Consider the following 22,665-nt stretch of genomic DNA (forward strand, 5'->3'; position numbering starts at 1 on the left):
GCAGAGCTTGTTCCAAATCCGTCGAACTTCCTGAGTTTGCCATGTGTAGGCGGAGGTATGCAAGATCCAGTCATATGTCCAACACATTTGCCAACTAGCTCTGAGATCTCTTTGAGAGGGCCGAACCTTAGTGGTACCGAGCAACTCATCCATCGCATCACTCTTAGTGCGACAATGGATTTCAAGAGCCATATTGAGGAGAGGATTTCTAAGTGCCTGTTGGAAGACCTTACGTTGCTCAAGGAGCATTTGTCTAAGCTTGTTTCTGCGATTGACAACCTTAATGTTGATTCTTCATCTTTGAAGATTAAGATTGACGAACTTATGGCCACCTCGACTGAGTATTCTTCCTTATATGGTATTTCCTTGGAGAAGTTGAGTCCAGATGTTAGAGCTCATCAGCTAGCAACAATAAACTTGTCACTAGCTTAAGTCCGGTCTTCTCAGCAAGCTGCTTCGGGAGATTATCATGTTACATAAACTTCTTCAACTTCTGTCCAGATGCGTCTAGATGCGTTGGTGCGAGAATGAGAGCAGTTGGTAATCGAAGCATCGCAACTTGAAAGTGTTCTCGCGAAGCAGGGAACCACACTTTCTCAATACCAAGAGGAGATTTCACGCCTAGAACGAGAGAAAGGCATGACTATGGAGTTGCCCATCTTGTTTTCCACCGAGGTAGAGACTGTGAAGACTTTGGAAGGCTAGCTTGAAGATCACCTTCGTAGTTTTAAGGACATAGTTTTCAAGTAGTATCTTCTGTTTTTTTCTTGTAATCAAGCTTTGGAGCCGACTCCTTCTTTTAAAGAAATAAAGTATTTACATTCTTGAATTTGATGTTCATTCTTCAAAGTGTTTTTTTTAGATGGTGTGACTGTACTTGAAGTTTTGACGTTTCAAGTTACTTACGTACCCTCGGTTGAGGAGGGATCAAGTCATAACGTAGTTCAAATGCATTTTTTTGTGCCGTACGCAGTTTATGTTCTCGCGGACCAGGAGTACAGTGTTTGTTTTAGGGGTAGTAGCGCTTCAAGAATCTGCCATTGATGGGGCCGATCTTCAAGCCGTCTTCTGCCACAATTAAGTAGGCGTCGTTGGTGTAGACCTCTTGTATTACATATGGTCCATCCCACTTTGATGTGAACTTGCTTTTTGTCTTGTGAGTTATGACGATAGGCCTACGCAATGCGAGGATGAGGTCCCCAGTTTGGAAATACCTTGGGCGAACCTTCTTGTTGAATGCCTTGGATAGCCGTGCCTGGTAGCATTCCAAATGTTGTTGAGCTTCAAGCCTTCTCTCATCCAGCGCTTCCAGCTCTTAAAGGCGTAACTTTGCATTCTTTTTATCAGTCAAGCCTTCTTGTATAGCCATTCTTAGTGAGGGGATTTGACTTTCGAGTGGTAGAACAGCTTACACGCCTATACGAGAGAAAAAGGCATAGCTTGGGTAGAAGTCCTATGTGTCGTCCTATGTGCCCAAAGTGCTTCGCTTATTTTTTCGTGCCAATCTCTCTTTGTTCGGCCGATCACCTTCTTTAGGAGGTTGCACAATGTTTTGTTGAATGCTGCTGCAAGACCGTTGGCCGGAGCGTGATACATGGAAGACTTATGCTGCTTGAACTTGTATTTCTCACAGAGCTCATCCACGAGTCGGTTGGAGAACTGTTTTCCATTGTCAGTGATAATGTAGCGAGGTACACCATATCGGTGGATGATATGCTCCTTGATGAAACAGACGACATTTTCCTTCTTTACTTCCTTTAGGGGTATGGCTTCAGCCCACTTAGAGAAGTAATTTGTTGCAGCTAGGATGTAAGCTTCTCCTGCATATGACTTTGGAGTAATTGGTCCTACGACGTCCAATCCCCATACATCGAATGGCTATGAAGCAGCTATAGGGTGTAATGGTTCAAGCGGTTGATGTATGAAGTTGGCGTGGAATTTGTAGGCTTGGCACCTTTTTGCATATTCCAGGCAGTCCTTCACCATGCTTGGCCAGTAGTAACCCATTCTTTTGAGCTGGAAATGTAGCTTTGGTCAAGACTGATACGCCCCGCATACGCCTAAGTGTGCTTCTTCCATGGCTTGATTGACTTCTTCCTCACCTAGGCATCTCAGAAGTACTCATTCGAAAGAGCGTAGTTACAGTGTTTCTTTATAGTAAAGGAAGCAAGCTGCTTGTCGATGTATTTCAGAGTGATGTCTAGGATCATCTGGAAGTTTTCCATGCTCCAAGTAGTCGATCAGCGGTTGTCTCCACTCTTCAACATCGACTGGAAGTACTGAGATGACATTTGTATCATCCAGTAGCATTTCGGTGACGAGCGGGATCACCCATCTTTGGCAAACTGGCACGTCTGCAGCTTCGTCTTCTCCTAGTGTCATGCTTGAGGCTAGGTTGGCGAGAGCATCTACCATTTGATTTTCTTTTCTTGGTACATGTTCTAGTGTCACAGTCTCAAACTCTTGTAGCAGTTGAGTTGCCAACCGGAAGTATGGGACGAGATCATCTTTCCTTACCTCATATTTAGTTAAGAGTTGATTAATTATGAGCTTGGAGTCGCCAAATACCTCAAGGGTTGTGATTCTCATATTGATCGTCATTTGGAGCCCGATGATGAGTGCTTAGTACTCAGCGATGTTGTTGGAGCATAAATTCGCTTGGTTGAAAGGAATAAGGTAATATCTGCCTTTGTGGCGACATGAATACTACTCCTGCTCTTGCTCCGTCTGCTCATGCAGATCCGTCGAAGAACACCGTCCATGTCGGGAAGATGTTGATGTAGAACACCTCCTCGTCAGGTAAGTCGTCTGAGATTTTCCAATCAACTGGGAATGGGTGATTGGCAAGAAAGTCTACCAATGCTTATCCCTTGACGGCTTTAGCTGGGACATAGATGATCTCATACTGGTTAAGAAGCAATGCCCATTTAGCGAGTCGCCCTGTCAAAACTGGTTTAGACATGACGTATTTGACCGGGTCAGCTTTAGCAACCAAGTGGATGGTGTAAGCATGCATGTAATGCCTGAGTTTCTGGATGGCGAACACCAAGGCAAGGCACATCTTTTCTATTGGGGAGTAGTTTAACTCGACGCTAGTGAGAGTTCGACTGAGGTAGTAGAGCGCTCCTTCTTTCTGGGATTCATTCTCTTGTGCCAAGAGTGCTCAAACTGAACTTTCATGAGCAACAATGTACAATATGAGTTGTTTCCTTGGTACAGACGCCCTCAGAACAGGTGGACTTGATAAATACTTTTTTATGCTTTCAAAAGCATTGTGGCATGCTTTATCCCATACGAACGGAACATCCTTCTTCATAAGTCGACTGAACGATTGACAACGCCCTGCAAGGTTGGAGATGAAGCGTCTGATGAAGGCTAGTCATCCTTATAGATTTTTCAGCTCGTGCAGGTTTCTTGGCTCAGGCATGTTTTGAATGGCCTTGATCTTTGATTGGTCCACTTTAATGCCACGGTGCCTGACAATGAAGCCAAGGAACTTTCCAGATGTGACACCAAATGCACACTTTAACGGGTTCATCTTGAGGTTGTATTTTCGCAGCCTTTCGAACACTATTCGTAAATTCTTCAAGTGATCTGATCTTTTCTTTGTCTTAACCACTAGATCGTCTACATAACATTCTACATTTTTGTGTGTAGCATGCCAGTGAAGATTTTCTGCATTGCGCGTAGATATATAGCTCCAACGTTCTTTAGACCAAAGGGCATGACCTTGTAGCAGTAGATACCTTTTGGGGTGCGGAAGGCTGTTAGTTCCTCGTCTTCGAAAGACATGCGAATTTGATTGTATCCAGAAGAGCCGTCCATGAATGACAGTGTCTCGTGGCCAGTGGTTGCATTCACCATGATTTCGATGATTGGCAAGAGGAAGTCCTTCGGGCAAGCGTCGTTGAGGTCCCGAAAGTCTACGCAAACACGTATTTGTCCAGATTTCTTAAGGACAATGACAATGTTAGAGATCCACTTGAGGTATTGCACCTTTTGAATAAAGCCTACTTCGATTAGCTTGTCAATCTTGACCTCGATTTACGGAATGAGCTGGAATTGATAACGCCTTTGGGTTTGCTTTATCGGTCGCGTTCCAGGCTTGACTGCAAGGTGATGTACAGTGATGACAAGGTCAAGGCCAGGCATTTCCTTGTTGGTCCAAGCAAAGACGTCTTTGTACTCTGATAGCAGTTGGTAATACTCCTCTATCTCGTTTGTGCTTAGCAGCGCACTTACAAAGATAGGCTTCGGTTCTTCTTTTGTGCCAAAGTTGAGCTCCTTAAGATCATCAACTGTGGCTTGCCCCCCATCCTCAAGTTGTAGTGGTACGGCAGTGACGTCTTCCTCTGGGATTTTGTCTTCTTTGCCTTCTTGGATTGTGATGTGGAAGACGTCTTGGACTTCCTCTTCAGTGCCGTCCTTTCAGGCGTTGTATTGTTTTGAGTTACGAAACTCTATGCAAGTGCGGAGTTGCCCTGATTTTTTTTGGGCAACATTTAAGTTCCATCATGAGTCCATGACCTCTTGAATTAAATCAGCTTCGATCATGTTGACAATCTCAGCTTCATCTAAGCTTAAAAGTGTATTAACAATGGTTTCCTGCCCCCTTTCAGACTGGTGATTTTGTGAATGCAACATAGGCTTTGTGTGTAATTTCTTTGGAGCGACATGAGTCCATCCTTCAACTTCGCTTGACTTAGAGCATGCCCACAACGATCGAGGTGGAGACTTTGAGTCAAAAGAGCCGGAAGTGACGTCTTCCTTAGGGATTTCATCTTTTTTGTCTTCTTGGATTGTGACGGAGAATATGTCTTGGACCTCCCCTTCAATGCCGTTTTCTTGGGCTTGTTGGCATGAAGATTGTCTAGTGTGGATGATGGTGCTCCTTCTCACTTTCAATGGTCCATTTGTGTTAACCTCCAAGATTGGTAGGCGCTTCATCCTTGAAGGAATTGAGCTTCAAATATCGCCTTTTTCTACTAGCCCGTCGAGCTTTTCTTCCTTTGACGCTGTCTCCCTATTTCTAGAAAGTTTCTTGTTGTCTTCAAGTCTTTCCAAAGCTGACCGATGAGGATGAGAGCTAGCCATGTTGCTTCGCTTCTTAGACTTTGACAACCTTTCAAAAATAGAGCTTCAGGATGTTGGCATGTTAAGCCTCTTGAAGACGGAGGTTCGGTTTTAACCACCAATGCGATTAAATACCAAACTTCTAGGCTTTGAACGATTCATCCTATCAAAGACTGATGTCTGAGGAGCGGATTTAGGTTCATTTTGATCTTGTTCAATGCTCACGTTAATGTGTTGAGTGCTAGCATTTTTCGCTTTGCTTAAAATCTTCACGGGTGCATTTGGTGTGAAGCCAAGTCCAACTTTGTTGTTGTCAACTCCATAACCATGCATCTTCAACTTCTTTTGAGTCTCGGTGAGGTCACGTTCTTTATTGTTGATGGTGTTTGAAACCTTCTCTCCAGGATTCGAAGAAGAAGCAAAGTCGTACCCAGCTTTCGACATGAGTTTGTAGGCGTTTGGATCAAAACCTTCTTCGGTCCTCTTGGTTGGGAGAAAGCTTGGTTCCACCCTCCTTGGTAGAGCTTTTATGAAGCCTTGTGGTAGTTTTGCAACCTTAGCATCGCCTAGCTGTGTCAAAGGCAAAACTGCATTTGTCTTGAGCAACTGTACATTATCCCTGTGCCGCTATGAATCAGCTTTGCTTGCTCCAGTTTCGAACCGAGATTGACCATTCTTTCTTCTTGACATCGGGATGTATCGAAAGACGGGTGTGTTTGGTCCATTTGAGGGTGCCTTACTCCCTTTGGTTGTTACAAGTTTAGGAAGCTCATCATCGTTCTTGCTTGAAGACAACATGGCTTCTCCTTCTTGCTTCTTGGGCATGGTTTGCCATTCCTGCTTTTTAGGTGTTGCTTTGCCGTGGATTTGATCTCTTTTGGAAGAGCTTCAGGCACTATGTCTTCATCCATGTAGAACTTAGCGTTTGCGAAATGTGATTCGGCTTCGGTGAATGGTTTGTGAGGCTTTGACCCAGTAGTAAATCTTCATCAGTGAAGTTGATTGCATCATAGGTGGCACAACATGTAGCGCATTCATGTGGTCAAAGTTTCAAGCCTTCATCTTTGCTTTCTTGCGCTTCGTGGTCATTGGAACTTTCCAAGACCGCTGCTAGTGCTCTTCGTATCTTTTTTGGCAATCTTAGCACTTCCTCGATGCTAAAGTGTATCGGCATGCCTTCTTTGGGTGTGAGGGTAATTTCTCCCTCAATGGCGATGGCTTTGCCTTTTGAAGGTTCTTCCATTTCTACTTCGACTATGTGACATGCTGCGATAGTGCACTGTTGGAAGAAGTCATTCAGGAAGTACTCGTGCAAAGAGACAGGAATGCGTGGCTCTTGCTTCATAGGTTCCCCAGCATACGTTGGTTTAGCAGCTTTTACGTTTCTTTTGGGCTTCCTACTGTTGCGGCGATGGTGCTTCCTCACTTGTTCCACTTTTGGCCTTGTGGCTTGTGGTTTTGGTTTCCTTGTTTTTTTTGTAGGTCACCAATGTCTATCCTTTTTTATCATCGGTATGTGCATCTTGGTCACTTGCCCCCGGTGATGTTTGTGCAGAATGTGCCTTGCAACTTGAGCATTGGCGGGAATGGTCAAGTGTTTCTTGAAGAGGTACAGGATCGAATGATCTAAACGCAATTGTAGTAGTATGTGTTACTGCCGTGTCTTCAAGGTCGAGCTCGATTTGCCCTTGTTGCGCTAGCTTCATGATAAGTTCTTTGATGACGAAGCACTTGCCAACAGGATGGCTCACGATACGATGGTACTTGCAGTACCTCGGATTGTTTACGTGACTCATCTCTTCAGAGCGCTTGCATTCTGGTAACTCGATCACCTTCTTTTTCAGCAAGTCATCTAACATTGTATCCATGTCTGAGTCAGGAAAAGGGTACGCCTTCTGCGTCAATTCCATCAAGGTGCTTTTGTACTTGTCCTGGGTGCGAGGAGGCTCACCTCTCTTTATCTCCTTTGCTTTGGTTTTGGAGGAGATCTTGATAGGCGCGAAGGAGGTCTTAATAGGCGCAGTGTTGATGGTGAACGCTTCCTTTGAGGGCTTCTTCCTAGTTTTGTCTACATTTGGGGAGAACACCTTATCCTTCTTGAAGTCGGTGATCAACTCTTTCTTTCTATGATTGGCAATACTTAGCTTCATGTCATGGGAACGAGTTGCCAGCTCCTCGAACGTTCTTGGTTTTATGCCTTGAAGGATGTAATGTAACCCCCAGTGCATACCTTGAACGCACATCTCAATGGCGGAGGTTTCAGAAAGTTGATTTTTGCAATCCAGACTTAACAAACGCCATCTATTGATGTAGTCGACAATAGTTACTGGTCAACTCCAACATGCTTACGGTGCGACACATGCTGTAGAAGCAGTTGAGGAATTCCATTTCTAGCTGATCCCAACTGTTGATGGACTCAGGTTCGAGGTCAGTGTACCAGTCAACTGCGTTACCTTTCAGCGAGCGCATGAACTGCTTGTTGAGGTAGTCTCCCTCTGTCCCAACATTGTTGCAGGTTTCAATGAAATGGGCGACATGTTGTTTTGGGTTTCCCTTTCCATCGAGCTGTACGAATTTTGGCGGCTGATAACCCCTCGGCATCTTCAAAGCATCAATCTTCTTGGAGTAAGGCTTTGAGTATAGTACGGAGTCATGTGAGCTTCCTTCGTTCTGCACCTTGATGGTGCTGGCGATCATCTCCTATAGCTGTTGGATAGAAAGAGATCCCATGAGTGCCGCTGCTTGGTCTTTCTCCAGCTTCACATTGACTTTCTCCACCGGAGGCTCATCTTCTTCGCCAGCTCCTCTCTTTAATAGATTACCCTTTAGGTCGGGTTTCTCGTCATGCTGCGCCTCCAATTCATATAAGCCAGCTGCTCATCGAGTGCAGCGATTTATGAGTCTTTTTCTTCCACAGTCCGTGTTAGTGTTGCGATCGCTTCATTCATATAAGCCAGCTGCTCATCGATTAAAGTCGCTCTAGTGGTCATGACTTGCATGGCTGAGCTGCCGCTTGAGTCGGCATCGGAAAGAATGGAACCAGAGTACTTCCTTGGGCTTTCCTCCCTTGGCTCCCTTAGCGAGGCCAGGGTGATCACAGGTTCGTGCCTCGGGTGCTCTTATTCCTTCGACGGAGTTGATGTGGGGGTGGAAGAGGCGGTAGAAAGAGCTTTTGCCTTGCTTCGAGTTGTGACGCCTGAAGTGACACCACATGTGGTGATGATGCTCTTGTTCCTCGCATTGGTAGCGAGAACAACTTAAGCCTTCTTTGATGCCATTTGTGCTTTTTGCGGATTCAAAGATAGAGATGAGAGGTAGAGAATATCCCACCGGGCGTGCCAAATTTGTAAACACGAAAATTCCTGCAATAAACGAGACAAGAACATGTGTACAGAATAATATTTGTATTAATGATTTAGGGGTTACAATCTCTGGGTTACAATCTCTTCTACAAATTTAGCCTCTAATTCGATCTTCGTAATGTGTAGATTTGTGGATTGTGCTGTTGATCCAAGGGCCTTTGAGGCTTGATCTTAGGATGAACAGGTGATGAACAATGAACGCTTTCTTCAATGGGGTCGTTGGGGCTTGATCTTGAATTATGGAAGTTCTTCAGGGGTTGTTGGGGATTGATCTTGAAGGAGGAAGTCCTTCAAGGGCCGTTGGGGCTTGATCTTGAAGGGGGATTTGGTGGAAGTTCTTCAAGGGCTGTTGGGGGCTTGATCTTGAATGAGGATTTGATGAAGAACGAAGAGAGAGCTTTCTTGATCCTTCGGGATTTTCTTGGGAGCTTTGGAGTTTCAAAGCTTCAAGGTTTTAGTGTGAGGTGAATTGGTTATGAATTGGTGTCCCCAAAATGAATGCCTTGGCTTCCTATTTATAGAATTCCAAAACTTGATTTCTGGATTTAAATAATCAGATGAAATAAATCATTTCTGCCAAGTGTTGACACATGTCCTGTTTGATTACTTTTCTGATGATACTCGATTTTTCGTTGAGTCACATGCTATGTGTAAAATTTATGTGACACATGAACGTTGAAATTTTAATTATTGATCAACATTTATTTCATCGAAATTTCAATGTCTACAGAATTTTTTTTTTTGACAAACGATATAAGTTATTTGCAAAGTTATTTTGACTATAGGTCGTTCACTCACCCATAACAAAACACATTGAGCTATAATTTAGTATCATACTTATTATAGACATATATCATTCTCGTATTCAAGTGAGTCGAACATAAGATCTCCTCCCACTAAGTAGTGATTAAGTGCCTCTATACACCAACTAGTCATGTACTTTTCTATTAAATTATTGAAGTACTTCAATCTCCTATATCTGGTTGCTGCCTGATATATTTCCATTCTGATCAATCGCCAAAAGGATTGGTAACTATCTTATTCCAAACTCCATTTTCTTCTGCTTCTTCTTTTGTTTGTGTGTCAATTCTCTCCAATATGCCAAGGACAAATTTGTTCGAATTAATGGAAACTTTTTAAATCCATCAAGTCTTTCACATTCATCGTGAAGCAAATTTGATTGCTTTTCCATATTTATGCATCCTTATGAGTTAGAGATATGTTACAACCAGTTGCTCATGACACATTGGCAAGGTTCTAAAAGATGTTAGGCGTTAGTTGGAGGGCAGGCTAGGGCTCAGTGCCTAGGTGGCTAGGCAGGGTCTAAATGGGCGTCTACATTATATTTCGTGTAAATAAATGTCTGTTTATACTTAAAATATATATAATTTCATTGTAAACTACAAAATAGAATGACATATGTATTATGAAGTATTGGAACATAATGAAAACATAGGGAACAAGCATATAATGTGTGCACATTTAAGTATTCAGCAAGTTTCTTACAATTTATTTGAAAAAAAAATAAAATGCAAAATGAAAATTATCTATTTTCTATTTAAGTGAGTCACAAACAAGGCGGATGCTTAGGCAGGATTGGTTGGACAACTCAACAGGTCTAGGAGCCATTTCTTAATTTTCAAACGCCTAAGCATTAATTGAGCAATGGTCAGCCGCCTAACATCTAGGCAGGAATTTTTAGAACAGTGCACATTGGTAACTCTGATCATGGACGGATATAAGACTCACAAGGCGGATGAATCGGCAATTTTGACATGAACGGATATAGGACTCGCAAGGCATCGACGTCTGGTGTTACCCACAGACAGCTGGAGTAAAATTCATATATCTATAGTGGGTTTGATTCCCTCCATATTATTTTCAATCAATGGAGGACAAATTCTTTTGAAGGGAAAGGAAGCAAAAAGCAGTCCTAACCTAGTTCTAGCTATTGTTTCTGAAAGCAGCAGATTCAAAGCAAAAGGTATCCCATCCACCAATGGACAATGCCGAAAACCCCCTGGTTGTTGGCTATATAAGGGGCAAGACCACACTGGCTTGAAGCACCAAGCAATCCACAAAGCTAAGTACGAAGTAAGAAACCTCCTTCTATCTGACTTGCCATGGCCTCAATGCAGTGCTACATACCTGCTAATGAACTGTGCCAGCAAAAGTGTTCTGAAAACTCTTATGATTTTGAGCACGAAGAGAGTCACCATGGACACCGGTATGGCGGCCATGGCAATAGTGTCGGCCATACTCATCAGTATGGCAAACCCCATAGCCAGACTCCTCAGTATGGCCAAACCCATGCATACAATCACAACTAAACCATGCCAAAACCGCAGACTGAGTGCTATAGCGAAACCCAGGAGTCATACTACCTTGAGACCAATACGGCCAGACCTGGTCAGTCGTATGGTCAAGCGTACGGTGAGAGTCCTTGCTCTGTGACTCAAACCCATGGCTATCTCAGTGGGCATGCTCAGAATGGCAGTCACCACCAAGCATCTTACGGTATGGCTTGCCATGGAAGGACTGGAAAGCACAAGAAGGCAGGGAAAATGTTCAAGACCAAATGCAAGACTAGCTACCAAAATGGTAGCGACAGCGGTAGCGACAGCGGTAGCGACTGTGACAGTGACTGAAGATGCATGCAAAATAAGGTTAAATGTCATACATATATATGCACCATTCACACACTGAGTCACAATTACGTTTCATTTATTCACATTAGGGTAGTTTAGACTACATAATTAAGATTTTAATCCCAATTACAATGACATGCTTAGACAAACAATCCTATGGTTTCATAAGGAAAAAAAAAGATACAACGCTAAAAAAATTCTGCGTTTATGTTCTAAGTTTCTAACTTTCTTGTCCAATTTTTTTGCAGAGGTAATAATAACACTTGTGGAGAAGAAACAAGAGTAACTGCCTCGCAATGTATTAAATAAATAAGATGAAGACTGGATGACATGTTTCACAAGTGTGGTACTGTATCCTATGTAAGAAATAAATGGTTTGTGTTTAATAGTGTGTTTAATGAATAAGTCCTCAATTACACAATGGTGCAATTGTTCACCAACTAATCTAAATACACAATAATTAACTTCAATCAAGGGATTTTGAAGTAAATGAGTTGAGTTATAAAGCATTGTAAACACGGAAATTCCTGTGATGAACGAGACAAGAACACTTGTACAAAATAATATTTGTATTAATGATTTAGGGGTTACAATCTCTTCTACAAATTTAGCCTCTGATTCTATCTTTGTAATGGGTGGATTTGATGTTGTTGATCCAAAGGGCCGTCGGGGCTTGATCTTGGGATAAACAGTTGTGCGGATTTGTTGACGTCGTTGATCCAAAGGGCCGTCGGGGCTTGATCTAGGGATGAACGAATGATGAATGATGAACACTTTCTTCAAGGGTCATCGGGGCTTGATCTTGAATTAGTGGAAGTTCTTCAAGGGCCGTTGGGGCTTGATTTTGAATGAGGATTTGACGAAGAATGAAGAGAGCTTTCTTGATCCTTCGGGATTTGCTTGGAAGCTTTGGAGTTTCAAAGCTTCAAGGTTTTGGTGTGAGGTGAATTGGTTATCAATTGGTGTCCCAAAATGAATGCCTTGGCCTCCTATTTATAGAATTCCAAAACTTGATTTTTTTGGATTTAAATAATCAGATGAAATAAATCATTTCTGCCAGGTGTTGACATGTGTCCTGTTTGATGACTTTTCCGATTTATTTTGATTTTTCGTTTAGTCACATGCTATGTGTAAAATTTATGTGACACATGAACGTTGAAATTTTAATTATTGATCAACATTTATTTCACCGAAGTTTCGATGTCTACAAATGCCCCCACTTCAAGGCGTGTCGTATAAATGTGCTTGTCACGTGTAGAAGATGCATTTTGAAGTCCCTTACTGTAGATGTTGATCCAAGAGCCGTTGAGGCTTGATCTTGAACTTGGTTGGTAATTTCTTCAAGGGCCGTTGAGGCTTGATCTTGAACTTTATTTGAAATTTCTTCAAAGGCCGTTGAGGCTTGATCTTAAAGGTTGAAATTAGACCACAATGAGCTTCATGTGGTAGATGATCTTTTGCTTTGGTAGTGGGTGAATCGACACGTATTTTGTTGCGCTTGTTGACTTTCCACAGCTTTGATCTTGAACTGGTTCGGAGGATTTTCTGGTTTCCTCCAATTGTTGACTTTCCACAGGCTTATTCTTGAACTGGGCTGGAGGGTTTTCTGGTTTCCTCCAAAGGACTTTCCACAGACTTAATCTTGAACTGGATTTGATTCAAGGGTGGTGGCCACTTGATCTTGAATCGGACTTGTGATTTCTTTAAGGGCCGTCGAGGCTTGATCTGGAACTTAAACATGACCACAAGCAGTTTCAGGACATGCATGCTTTGAAAGATCAAGGAAGTTCGTAGCATTTTCATATGAACCCTGAGCAGTTTGGTCAACGGTATGATCTTCAAGATTGATGGGCTCTTCTTCCAGTTGGTGACTTGATCTTTAAGGATTATCGAGACTTTGCTTTTTGGCGATAGTGCCAGCGAAAGGTTGTTGAAGCTTCTTGAGCTCTTTGATTATAGCAACGATGGCAGGCTTGGATTTGACTTAGACCCCTCCGTCTGGATTATGCAGTTCTGCCAAGAATGGTGTTCTGCCATAATGATTTGTTCCGGCTCATCGTGCTGCGTTCTTCTTTGCTTATTTCTTTCGCCTAGTCGAAGTGGTGCGCAACCTTTTGCCTTTAAATGGTCATTCAGAGCATCACTTTTCAGCCACTCATCCATGCTTGGCAGCTTCAGTGTAAAGAGCCAACACCATATCAACTGTTTTGAAATATTTGCTGAGGAAATTCGAGATCCGTCAACAGTTGAAGATGAGTACTCGAAAGTAATGCTAGGTAAGCAACCAGGCAAAGGTTCCGGGCAATCAGTTCCTGATCGGACGTTTAATTTCAGGTTCCGACTGATTGCTTCCTTTCTCCTTGTTCTGCACGCAAAAGCAAGGGCAAAGGAAAGGATAGGAAAAAGCATGATATAAGATACCCTTGCTTTCGAACCCGATGATATGAGATACTTTTGCGTTTGAAGAAGTAGCGGATGATCAACACATGTATTTGTTGAGCTTGTCTCCACATGCTTTGATGCATCATTTTCACTTGCCTCTTCTGTTCTCCAGGCAGATGTGGTATCTTCTCTAGAAGCATAAGATGTTGAGATAATGGGTACTTCGAGAGCAGTGCTGGGTAAGCAATCAGGGAAGGAGTTCCAGGCAGTTGGTTCCTTACCAGGAGCTCGAGTGGAGGTTCCGACATATTGCTTTCTTTATCCTCGTCTTTGCAATGAAGAGGGAGGACAAAGGAAATGACAGGGAGATTGCATGATATGAGATACTCTTACTTTCTACCCTGATGATATGAGATACGTTTGCTTTTGAAGAAGTAATGGATAAACCAGCACATATTTTGTTACACTTGTCTCCACATGCTTCGATGTATCATCTTCACCTGCATCATCTGTTTTCCGGGCATATATGGTGTTTTCCTTGGAAGTACATCAACGGTTGAAGATGAGTACCTGAGAGCGATGCTAGGTAAACAATCAGGGAAGGGGTTTCCAGGTAGTTGGTTCCAAGTCGGAAGGTTAATGCCAAGTGCCGGCTGATTGCTCTTTTTCTCCTTGTCCTGCAGTGAAGAGGGAGGACAAAGAAAAGGATAGGGAGAAAGCATGTTATGAGATACTCTTGCTCTCAACTCTAGTGATATGAGATACCTTCGCTCCGGTGTGACTTGGTTAAAGAGGTATTTCCAGGGAGGAAGAAAACTAAGTATGTTGAAAGGTTTTAGTTGGAGATGTATTCTTAGCAAGGAAGAAGGGTTAGGCGTTTGTATTTTCAGGGAGGAAGAAAACTAAGTTTTGGTCGCAGATGCATTCGGCAAGGAAGAAGAGTCGGGTTGGATGTGTCTCTTGCTATAGAGGATGGAGGTCGAATTATATGGTGAGCTCCCAACAGCAAGTGGCAGGGTGAATATGGCCTTGTCTCCCACGCTTTGTCGGCCAAAAGTCGGGTAGGTGGGTATGATGGACTCCACACGTTTTCAACTTTGTCAGTGATCTCTGGAAAAGTTGCACGTGATAGCCGAAAGCTGAAACTGCGTCTGAAAGTGTTGACGGATTTTACGCAGGAAAATCCAGGTTTTGAAATTCGAAGAGTGGCGTCTCTTCGAAATTTTTTTTTTTTTTTTGAACAAGTGGTTGTGTTGCCTCTTCTTTTTAAAGAGGTGTCAATTGCATTCAACATGCACACTTTGAAGATTGCCCGCCTTTGACAATTGTCTTTGCTGTATTTCTGAGATTTTACTCACTTCAACCCTTTTCTTTTACCATCTTTTTTTTTTTTTTGGAAATGGCTAACCCGTCTAACATTTGCTTAGATTTGAGTCTCAGCAATGACACAGGTGCACCGCGTCAAGGTAATATATGGCCCCCATCTTTCTCATCTTCTAATGGCCCTCTTACAGTTGAAGACTCTGTAATGAGGGATGCAGCAACGGCTACGGTTGTAGCTAGGAACCTCATCACTCCTAAAGATAATAGGATACTTTCACGACGGTCCGATGAATTAGTTGTTCGAGAGTCCCAGGCTCTCAATGTCCAGTGTGCGAACTCTGTTTCCAACATGGGTCAACGCTTACTTGTTCGAACTCGCCAAGTTGAATCATTGACAGCCAAGGTGGCAGCTCTCAATCAAGTGATCAGATAGCTCAAGCACAAGAATAGAGAGTTGCATGTGCTTGCAAATAATTATTCAACGAGCATGAAGAGAAAGCTTGATCAGTTGCTGGACTCAGAAGGTCGAATTCAAAGTGACAATCGGAGATTTGTGGATGTATTCCAGAGGCACCTTTTGCCTTCGTCATCTGGAGTTCGACCAAGTATTGAGGCTCCGAATAATCCATCTCCAGTGCCTCCCTCTTCTAGGGCTCCGCCGAGTACTAAGGCTTCAAGTACTGAGGCTTCACATAAGTGACATTTGTGAAGGCTCCTTTTTTTTTTTATGCACTTGTAATTTCTTAGAGATATCAATGGACATGCTTTATTTTATTCAGTATGTTGTGGTAAAACGTATATCTGACTAAGATGTGTTACTCCCTTTTTTTAGATGGAAAACTTTCTTCCTTTCAATCATTATGTCTCCACCACCCTACCCTTTTCACACTTTTTTTTTTTTAGATGGTGCCTGATGCACACTATTCTTTCACTCTTTTTTTTTTTTTTTTTTAGACGGAAAACTTTCTTCCTTTCAATCATTATGTCTCCACCACCCTTTTCACTTTTTTTTTTGTTTTTTTTAGATGGTGCCTGATGCACACTATTCTTTCACCCCCTTTTTTTTTAAACGAAAAACTTTCTTCCTTTCAATCATTTTGTCTCCACCACCCTTTTCACTTTTTTTTTTTTGACTTGCTAACAATAGCTTGCACTTTCTTTTATGTGTACATAATCATATTTTCACAGTGCACCATCCCATCACCTCTCATTTTGGTTTTCTTTCCCAGGCACGGGTGGTCGTTTGCACAGTTGGCACAGTCATGGACCTGCGTTTTGAATAGCCACTGCATTTCATTTGTTTCTTCGGGGACCATTATATATATATGGGACTGCTCCTTTGCTTGTACACTCATTACACAGTTTCAGCCACTACGTTGCTTGCTGCCTTGCATCGCCACTGCACCATTGTCCAGCAATCCTGCACTGCTGCTTTTACTTGGTGAGTCAATTGAGTGTATATATATATATATATATATATATATATATATATATATATATATATAGATACAGAAAGCTGCTGTTGTAGTTTGCTTTATCACCATGCATACATATATATATGTAATATAATGTACTTTGCCCTCTGCAATTCCTTCATGCTGCTTTTACTTGGTAAGTCACATGTGTGTGTATATATATATATATATATATATATATATGTCTTTTGAGCCGTGCATACCATTTCCATCTTTTGAGCCATGCATATATGTATATATATATTTGTCCCATCACCATCACCATTTGCGTCTTTTCAAGCCATATATATATATATATATATATATATGGAAGTTGATCGTCCCGTGATCATCTCCATTTGTGTCCTTATATATATATGTGGAAGTTGATCATCTTGTCACCATCTCCATTTTGTGCACTTGTCCCATCACCAAACCGTGCACACATATGTCTATATATATATATAACATAATATATTTTTTTTTTACGCACAATGTGTGTGTCCCCACTGATGGATTTCTTTGTTTGTAATGTCAGGAATTTTTTAATCTTAAGAAGGCAGAGCTTGACGCCAGGATCTTCGCGAAGCTTTTAGAGCCGTGGTAGCAGGTCGTGGGTGTGCTTGTGTAAGAGACTGCAACGAGGTTTCGCTGTGTAGTGCCTTTTGACCACAGTTTTCCCTCGGTGGTGCGCTGTCGTGTGGTGTTGTGCAAGAGCCTGCAGCAGGGCTTCGCTGCGTAATGCCTTTTGGTCACAGTTCTTTCTTGGTGGTGACGTCGACGTGCAGTGCAAAAAACTGCTTGCGTAATCGCTGCGAGTTTGCGTAGTGCGATTGCGTAGCATTTTGGTTTCTTTTGCCACTGTAGCATGCCTTGAAGGATCATCTTGTAGCTGCCATTTTTGTCGTGCTGCTCAAGTTTTGTGGCTGATTTGCGGTCATGGTATTTTTCAAATGTTTTAAGAACAACACCATCACCATTCTTGCGAAGGAAGGCAATTCACAAGATGAGGGAACAACGTTGAAGCTTTACCCGCCACTAACTGGTCCTAAGGCGCTTGCTTTTCTCGTGAAAGACAATTCCATGCATATTAAGTCGTGGTCTTCTAAAGTATCTTGGGAGATGGTAGACGCTGTTCAACCAAATATGAAGAAAAAGGCATGCACATTGAGGGTTCTTATTTTGAATCATTCGCACCATGCTCGTGACCATCATCCGGCCTCGTTTAAGCTTCTTGGTGATCATATTCGCAGCGGAGCCATGGCTTGGAATGGTACCCTGTCGACTACTGGAAAAGCCATCTTTGATGAGTTTTATTGGGAGTGGCTTGAAGATGTCTTAAGCCGATCTAAAGATGTGCTTACTAAAGTGGGCCTTTACCACGCTGTGTACGCATCTTTGTTTAGTTATGATCGTCATCCTTCTATCCTTCGGGCGTTCTTTGAGCATTGGTGTTCAGCAACCAACACACTTCACACGGTGCAAGGGGAGATGTCAATTTCACTGTGGGATCTTCACAGGATAGGAGGCTTGCCGATCCATGGTAAGTTTTATGACGAGGTCGTTCCCAGCGCGGAGGAACTTTCTCTTTGCAACAGCCAAGGATTGCCTGTGAGTTGCCGCTACTTGTTTTGGGCGTATCACAAGCTTTTCCAGGATGCTCAAGGTAAATCAGGCGTGAAGATTTCCTCATGGATCCGATTTTGGTACTGGGAGGCCATGAGGTATAAGAAGTCTTCAAAGAAAAGTTGTCGTAACAAGACCACTAGGCCAAAGGGAGACTCAGACCCGTCCGGTGTTATTGGCTTAACCAGGCATTGCTCTTCTGACGAGTTGAGAGCGTTTGAAGATCTTGGCATAGTATCAGAGCATATGGATGAGTCTTACCTAGCTGCTTTCTTAGCTTGTTGGCTTTGTAAGTTTATTTTCCCGACAGGCGACGTCAACTTAGTTCGTCCTGGAGTTTTCAAAATTGTTAGCAAGATGGCTGCAGGTGAGTCTTTTAGCCTTGCTATTCCGGTTTTAGCCAACATTTACAATGGTTTGAGCATTGTCTCGAACTCGACAAGCACTGAAGATCGTGCTGCGGTGCTTTCTTACCACTATGTGTATGGTTGGTTGGGTGAATATTTTGGCACTCACTTTTCTTTGACGGCTCTAGACAAGTCAAGGCCTTCTTCATCGACTGCAGCCAAGATGAGGCCTTTGATGACGAAGTATTCTGGCGTGCTCTCCGCAAAGAGCCTTGATGATTTGCAGGCACGAGCGCTATTTGAAAGTTGTGAAGATTTAAGGATGGACCCCTTAGCGAGAGTTGGCTCGGTGCGGCGAGGCATCGTAGACAATTCGCATCTCCGTTCGTCAGACTTGTCTTATCTTATAAGTCTTCGTTCGGGGTTTGTTTCTTTGCGGCAAGAAGACCGATGCATTGTTCAGCCATATAGTCCCTACCGTTTCAGCAGGCAATTTGGTTTTGTCCAAAACTTGCCAGGCAAGCTGAAGGAAAAAAACCAATCAGCATCCTTGCAAGCCGTGTATATGCATTGGGAGTCTTGTACCCGTGCATGTACAAATGTTGTTATCACGCTACTAGCCAAGGACGAGTTCAAGAGTAATTCAGTGACCCATGTTTATGCTCGTTGGTGGTCAAAGGTATATTATAAGAACTTGGGGATGGCAAGTGGTACCAATTCTTCTCACTCAGGCAATGATATGTCGAGAGAGGGCTGTCATGTGGTTCCTATGCAAGTGGTAGCTCTTGATTGCACCAGTGCGGCTCCCTTACAAGATAAATTTGTAGCTTTAGCTCCTCCACGCCCATGCTTGTCTCCTCGACATCCGGATGCTTTTGAAGAGGCAGGAGATGAAGTTGACTCGCATGAAGATGGATTTATTTTGCAATAGCGTCAACAAGTTTCAAACAAGTGACCACTTGAGGATGCTCAGGTTGACAGCGATGTCAATTTTCATCATAAGAAGAAAGAAGTGTTTAGACCTCCTCTACTCGATGATCGTGTGCCATTTGAGAGAGATGTATGTACTTCATTTTCTCTTGTGATTTCTTATGCTTTCATTATTTTGGCTTTCATTTCTAACATCTTTCTTTGTCTTCTTTAGGTTGGGCCTTCTTGTTCTTTTGATTTGGTAACTGCAGATGTTTATTCCTATACGGAGATGCTATTTATGGGCGAACTACCTACAGACAGGGAGATCGGGGATCCGCCTGGTGCAGAGCTTGTTCCAAATCCGTCGAACTTCCCAAGTTTGCCATATGTGGGTAAAGGTATGCAAGAACCCGTCATGCGTCCAACACCTTTGCCAGTTAGCTCTGAGATCTCTTTGAGAGGGCCGAACCTTAGCGGTACTGAGTAAGTCATCCATCGCATCAGTCTTAGTGCGGCAATGGATATCAAGAGCCATATAGAGAAGAGGATTTCTAAGTGCCCGTTGGAAAACCTTACGTTGCTCAATGAGGATTTGTCGAAGCTTGTTTCTATGATTGACAACCTTAACGTTGACTCTTCATCCTTGAAGATCAAGATTGCCGAACTTATGGCCGCCTCGACTGAGTATTCTTCCTTGCGTGCTATTTCCTTAGAGAAGTTGAGTCCACATGTTAGAGCTCATCAGCTAGCAACAATAAACTCGTCACTGGCTCAAGTCCAGTCTTCTCAGCAAGCTGCTTCGGGAGATTATCAAGTTACAGAGACTTCTTTATCTTCTGTCCAGGTGCGTCTAGATACGTTGGCGAGAGAGCGAGAGCAGTTGGTAATCGAAGCATCGCAACTTGAAAGTGTTCTCGCAGAGCAGGGAACTACACTTTCTCAGTACCAGGAGGAGATTTCACGCCTAGAACAAGAGAAATGCATGACTATGGAGTTGCCCATCTTGTCTCCCACCGAGGCAGAGACTTTGAAGACTTTGGAAAGCTTGCTTGAAAATCGTCTTCGTAGTTTTGGGGACATAGTTTTCAAGTAGTATCTTCTGTTTTTTTTTTTTTTTTTGTAATATGGTTTTTGGAGCCGACTTCTTCTTTCAAAGAAATAAAGTATTTACATTCTTGAATTTGCTCTTCATTCTTCAAAGTGTTTTTTTTTTTTAGATAGTGTGACTGTACTTGAAGTTTTGACATTTCAAGTTGCCTACGTACCCTCTGTTGAGGAGAGATCAAGTCATAATATAGTTCAAATGCATTTTTTTTATGATGATTTTGCCGTACACAGTTTATGCTCTTGAGGGCCAGGAGCTTTGGTTGTCGCCTTTTAGGGGTAGTAGAGCTTCAAGAATCTTCCATTGATAGGGCCAATCTTCAAGCCGTCTTCTACCATGATTAAGTAGGCGCCGTTGGTGTAGACCTCTTGTATTACGTATGGTTCATCCCACTTTGATGTGAACTTGCTTTTCGTCTTGTGAGTTGTGATGATAGGCCTACGCAAAGCGAGGACGAGATCTCCAGTTTGGAAAGACCTTGGGCGGACCTTCTTGTTGAATGCCTTGGATAGCCATGCTTGGTAGCATTCCAAGTGTTGTTGAGCTTAGAGCCTTCTTTCGTCGAGTGCTTCCAACTCTTGAAGGCACAACTTTGCATTCTCCTCATCAGTCAAGCCTTCTTGTATAGCCATTCTCAGTGAGGGGATTTGACTTTCAAGCAGTAGAACAGCTTCCACGCCATATACAAGAGAATAAGGCGTAGCTTGGGTAGGAGTCCTATGTGTCGTCCGATATGCCCAAAGTGCTTCGCTTATTCTTTCATGCCAGTCTCTCGTTGTTCGGACGATTACCTTCTTTAAGAGATTGCACAATGTTTTGTTGAATGCCTCTGTAAGACCGTTGGCCGGGACATGATACATGGAAGACTTATGCTGCTTGAACTTATATTTCTCACAGAGCTCATCCACGAGTCGGTTGGAGAATTACTTTCCGTTTTCAGTGATGATGTAGCGATGCACCCCATATCGGTGGATGATGTGCTCCTTGATGAAACGAACGACAGTTTCCTTTTTTACTTCCCTTAGGGGTATGGCTTCAGCCCACTTGGAGAAGTAATTTGTTGCAGCTAGGATGTAAGCTTCTCCTGCAGATGACTTCGGAGTAATTGGTCCTACGACGTCCAATCCCCATGCATCGAATGGCCATGAAGCAGCTGTAGGGTGTAATGGCTCAGGTGGTTGGTGTATGAAGTTAGCGTGAAATTGGCAGGCTTAGCACCTTTTGGCATGTTCCAGGCAGTCCTTCACCATGCTTGGCTAGTAGTAACCCATTCTTTTGATCTGGAAATGTAGCTTTGGTCCAAATTGATGTGCCCCATATACGCATGAGTGTGCTTCTTCCATGGCTTGATTAACTTCTTCCTCACCTAGGCATCTCAGAAGTACTCATTCGAAAGAGCGTCGGTAGAGTGTTTCTTTGTAATAGAGGAAGCGATGTGCTCGTCGACGTATTTCGGAACGGTGTCTAGGATCGTCTGGAAGTTTTCCATGCTCTAAGTAATCGATTAGCGGTTGTCTCCACTCTTCAACATCGACTGGAAGTATTGAGATGACATTTGTATCATCCAGTAGCATTTCGATGACGAGGGGGATCACCCATCTTTGGCAGACTAGCATGTCTGCAACTTCGTCTTCTCCTAATGTCATGCTTGAGGCTAGGTTGGCAAGAACGTCTGCCATTTGATTTTCTTTTCTTGGCACATATTCTAGTGTCACAGTCTCAAACTCTTGTAGCAGTTGAGTTGCCAGCCAGAAGTATGGGATGAGATCATCTTTCCTCACCTCATATTCAGTTAAGAGTTGATTGATTATGAGCTTGGAGTCTCCAAATACCTCAAGGGTTGTGATTCCCATGTTGATCGCCATTTGGAGTCCGATGATCAGTGCTTGGTACTTAGCGACGTTGTTGGAGCATAATTCGCTTAGTTGAAAGGAATAAGGTAATATCTACCCTTATGGCGACATGAATACTACTCATGCCTCTGCTCCGTCTACTCGTGCAGATCCGTCAAAGAACATCGTCCATGTCGGGAAGATGTCGATGTAGAACACTTCCTCGTCAGGCAAGTCATCTGAGATTTTCCAATCAGCTGGGATTGGGTAATCGGCAAAAAAGTCTGCTAACGCTTGTCCCTTTATGGCTTTAGCTGGGACGTAGATGATCTCATATTGGTTAAGCAGCAACGCCCATTTAGCGAGTCGCCCTATCAAGACTGGTTTGGACATGACGTATTTGACTGGGTCAACTTTAGCAACCAAGTGGATGGTGTAAGCATGCATGTAATGCCTGAGTTTCTGGATGGCAAACACTAAGGCAAGGCACATCTTTTCTATTGGGGAGTAGTTCAACTCGGCGCCGGTGAGGGTTCGGCTGAGGTAGTAGAGCGCTCATTCTTTCTGGGATTCATTCTCTTGCGCCAAGAGTGCTCCAACT

The 22,665-nt window shown here is 43.1% G+C and overlaps 1 protein-coding gene across 1 annotated transcript; it reads right to left on the bottom strand.

Annotated features, from left to right (window-relative positions):
* Window positions 1-2,048: 2,048 nt before the first annotated feature.
* On the bottom strand, window positions 2,049-22,176 carry LOC126627382 (uncharacterized). The gene is made up of 2 exons (XM_050296855.1): window positions 22,014-22,176; window positions 2,049-2,517 (listed from the first exon to the last, which is right to left on the bottom strand). Exons 1-2 carry the CDS (start codon window positions 22,095-22,097, stop codon window positions 2,140-2,142), a joined length of 462 nt encoding a protein of 153 aa, XP_050152812.1. The 5' UTR covers window positions 22,098-22,176; the 3' UTR covers window positions 2,049-2,139.
* Between the last annotated feature and the right edge of the window lie 489 nt (window positions 22,177-22,665).

The sequence above is a fragment of the Malus sylvestris genome, chromosome 6 (assembly GCF_916048215.2).
Source record: "Malus sylvestris chromosome 6, drMalSylv7.2, whole genome shotgun sequence".
NCBI classification, from domain to species: Eukaryota; Viridiplantae; Streptophyta; class Magnoliopsida; order Rosales; family Rosaceae; genus Malus; species Malus sylvestris.

Coding starts and splice junctions, on each gene's coding strand:
- LOC126627382 (XM_050296855.1), bottom strand. CDS start 22,097: ATGGCGATCAACATGGGAATCACAACCCTTGAGGTATTTGGAGACTCC. Junction 2,518..22,013: donor AACTCTTAACTGAATATGAG/GTGAGGAAAGAT, acceptor ACTAAATATGAG/GTAAGGAAAGATGATCTCGT.